The sequence below is a fragment of the Octodon degus genome, unplaced genomic scaffold, assembly GCF_000260255.1.
Source record: "Octodon degus isolate 3935 unplaced genomic scaffold, OctDeg1.0 scaffold00005, whole genome shotgun sequence".
Lineage (NCBI taxonomy): Eukaryota > Metazoa > Chordata > Mammalia > Rodentia > Octodontidae > Octodon > Octodon degus.
The window spans coordinates 12,513,091-12,516,822 of NW_004524581.1; the positions used below are offsets into that span (position 1 = coordinate 12,513,091).

At 41.5% G+C, this 3,732-nt stretch overlaps 1 protein-coding gene across 1 annotated transcript in view; it reads left to right on the forward strand.

Moving 5' to 3' along the window:
* The first annotated feature begins 3,042 nt into the window (after positions 1 to 3,042).
* The window catches only part of Fam149b1 (family with sequence similarity 149 member B1), a 44,403-nt gene continuing 43,713 nt past the window's right edge, over positions 3,043 to 3,732 (forward strand). Inside the window, exon 1 of the mRNA XM_023718620.1 lies at positions 3,043 to 3,218. Coding sequence (XP_023574388.1) covers positions 3,112 to 3,218 — 107 coding nt within the window. The 5' untranslated portion in view covers positions 3,043 to 3,111. The remainder of the gene's footprint in view (positions 3,219 to 3,732) is intronic.

Sequence of the window (3,732 nt, forward strand, 5' to 3'; positions counted from 1 at the left end):
TTCTTTATGTTTCTGTATTTGATTCTTTAGTTCAGGTGCTATGGGTTTAGAATTTTCTTTTTTCATTTCAGACAATAATTCTGCTTTGAGTTCCTTTAAACCTTTCTGTAGTTGCTTATTTACTTCTGACGCTATTAATTCATGTATTTCATCTAAGCTAGTGCCCACTGCATTTGTTGTGGTTGGGCTTTGTGTTTCCTCCATATGGTTCTGCATTTGATTCTTAAGTTCAGCTGCTATAAATTCAGAGTTTTCTTTTTTTTTAATTCCAGAAATTGATTCTGCTCTGAGTACCTCTGTATCTTTCTGCTGTTGTTTATTTACTTCTGACACTATTGATTCATTTATTTCAACTGAGCTAGTGTCCTCTGCACTTGTTATGGGTGGTCTTGAGACCTGAGATTGCATTCTGCTCCTTGTCTTTATCATTTCGTTTAACACTGACTTGTGGCCTTTGGTGTAGAGCTTTGGTGCAATTATGTTATCACTTAATGAAATTCAGGTACTGATATACCAAGCTGTGTTCATGCAGTTGTGCCTGGCTTGGGTTAGGCTACTGTGCTCAGCTCCTTACTGTTGTTGCCTTTGGAGGTGTGCTTGCTGTGCACCTCTGGTAAGATGATCTGTTCCTGGATTAGCTGTGTGGATTTGACCCTAGTCTCTCACTGTGGGGACTTTAGCTGCAGGGTTTTACCTCAAGCCTGTACGCTAGATCTGGGCTGGGTCTGGAGGGGTTTGAGAAGCGGGGGCGAGAGAGCCCAGAAGCTCTCCCACACACTCACCAGTGTTGTGTTTTGGTGGGTCTGCAGGACTCCCAAGAGCGCAGCAGCAGTTCTTACTCAGATGGCAAGCTGTGCTGGGTCTGGTCGGGCAGGGGTGGTCTGGAGTGGTCTGGAGAACGCAGCAAAGTGACTCTCTCACGTGGCGGGCCTGGGCCTGGAGCGGCGGGCTGGCACAGGACAGAGCAGAAGCTCTCTCCCACACTCGCAGGGCCTGGGTTCGGTCGGATATGGAGGGCCCAAGGTGCGGCGGAAGTTCTCTTGTTGTTTTTTGAGACAGGGTCTTACTATGTAGTTCAGGCCTTGAACTCACTTAGCCCAGTCTGGCCTTGAACTTGCAGTAATGCCCCTGCCTCAGCTATAGATAGATACAGATATAGATATAGATATAGATTCTCTGCTAAAATTGAATTTATATATTTAGTTATAAAAGTTTTTGTTTTGTTTTTTGAGACAGTCTCACTATATGTGTCAGTCTGTCCTTGAACTTACTGTGTAACGCAGGATGGCTTTAAACTTGTGGCGGTTCTCCTGCCTCGGCCTCCTGAGTTTTGGGATTGTAGGCATGTGCCATCATGCCTGGCCTAATTATTAATTTTTATTTTTGGACTTTGTTGGTATTTTTGAAGGATCACTGCCATATCGAATATAGTTTCTCCCTTTTCCACTTTAATGGCCTGCTGTAGCTTCTTGTCTTGGTTACTTTTCTCTTGTTGCTGGGACAAAATACTCAACACTTGAAAATAAGAAAGGAAAGGTTTATTTAGCTCACAGTTAATGGAGGTTTCAGTCCATACTCAGCTGGCACCAATGCAGAATGGCACATGGTAGAGAACAGCAGTTCATGGCAGCAGCAAAAGGCAAGTGCTTATTCTACTGAGGCATCTCCCCAGCCCTGTAAGTTTGAATAGTCATTAAATGGGTCATAAAACAAGGAATATCTGTGTTCCACATCATATTATGAAAATATTCCTGTGAAAATGATTTGTTTTTCTTGACACTTGCTGTCCACTAACCTTTAAAATAAAATAGAGGGGCCAGGGAGATAGCTCAGTGGAATAAGTACTTGCCTGGCAAGTACAAGGTCCTGAGTTCGATTCCTGGTACCACCAAATAAATAAACAAATAATTAATTTAAATTGAGCAGCCACCAACAAATCTGGGTTCAGCTAGTATTGATCACTCACATGTCAGAAAGAGCAGGGATGAAAATCATTGAGAAGGGGCCGGGGAGATGGCTCAGTAGGATAAGCGCTTGACTGGCAAACGCAAGGATCTGAGTTCAATCCCCGGTTCTGAAAAAAAAAAGAAAAGAAAAGAAAATCATTGAGAAAATCTGGAAGATCTTATGGTATAACAATGATATAGAAAGTGCTCATCAATAATCATGATTGCAAAACAGATGCAATCCAGATATAATCTTTAACACATCAGTAAAGCTCTGTGCCTATATTTCATCACGTGCCCTTTCCTGGCATTTTAGCAGCTTCATAAGTTCTTCAGTGTTACAGTATTATAGTTGACACTGCTAGAAGCTATGTTTTGAATGTGCAGGTTTGACTCATTAATAAAGGATCTTCTGCAAGTCATTGCAAAGGACCAGTGAAAATAAAACTCTGTGAGAAGACATCACAGAACCGTGAACCTGCTTGCCTCTGTAAAAATCATTGGAAATGCCAAATACCCTTGCCAGTGATACTGGCATTCATGGAGCCACTGCTCTGCCTGTCTTTGCAGTAAATACCTTGAAAAATTGAAAGACATATAAAGCATGTACTGAAGGAACTTACTGGCCAGGATTATAAGATAGAAGTTCTAAAACAACCATAAAGCCAAGAGTAACAGTGATAATTAGTTGTTCAATTGTTTTCCATGCTTTGGAAGTTTATGTATAACTCTTGAGAAAATACATGTGAACTCATATGATATGAGACATTTATAAAAGATGAATCATAAGATTGAGTGGCAGGTCATAAATCCAAGCACTGTGCTTATGTCATTAAGTCCAAACAGTCTTTACACAGGTCCTTAAACAAGGGATATGTGTATTCTATCCACTTTCCCTAACAGATCACCAAAGGAGAGACGTGGAGGAGTGCCTCCCCTCCAGATCCTAGTGCCCTTCCCTTCCCTGCCTCCTCTGTTTTGTTTTGTTTTGTTTTTCTCCTTTGGCACTGGAAATCAAACCCAGTGGACTAAATATTTAAAATGAAGCAAAACCTGATTACTTTCAGCCTGTATTTGTTAGCAGAGGTTGAAGCCCATGTAAATATTTTGGGGGAACATTTTCCTCTAGGAACTTGATCAAAATGCCACTGAAAAAGTCCAGGCAATGTTCACAGCCATTGACGAGCTCCTGTACGAGCAGAAGTTGAGTGTGCACACAAGGAGCCTCCACGACGAGTGCCAAGAGTGGACATCCAGCTTTCCTCACCTCAGGTACCGAAGCCCTATGTTGACGTCTGCTTGTGGCTAGCGCTAACATATAAAAGGTGGATTTCTAAAAAAAAGCTTGTATCTTGAAATCTTTATGGTTGTGATGTTAGTAAATATAAATAAGGTCATATGGTATAAGCCTCAGCTGAGAGAAGATTCTAGGTGACAGAAGTTTCTTAACGTATTTACCCATACAAATATGTCATCATAACTGAGTAAAACTTTCTCTACCAGTAACTGAGTATGTATGGGTATCAGACTTCCCAAAGAGCCTTTCTTCCTATTTTTTTTATTAAACAGGGTCTTTCTGTGCAGTTCAGGCTGGCCTGGAACTCATTAGGTAGCATAGGCTGGCCTCTAATTCTCACCAGTTGCCTGGCCTCAGCTTTCCAAGTGTTGGGATTACAGGTGTGCGCCACCACACCCAGCAAGAGCCCTTCTTTTGAACAAGATGGTCAGAAAAATGTATTTGTTGACATTACTGCCTACTAAATTCTTTTTTTTAAACTTTTTTTTT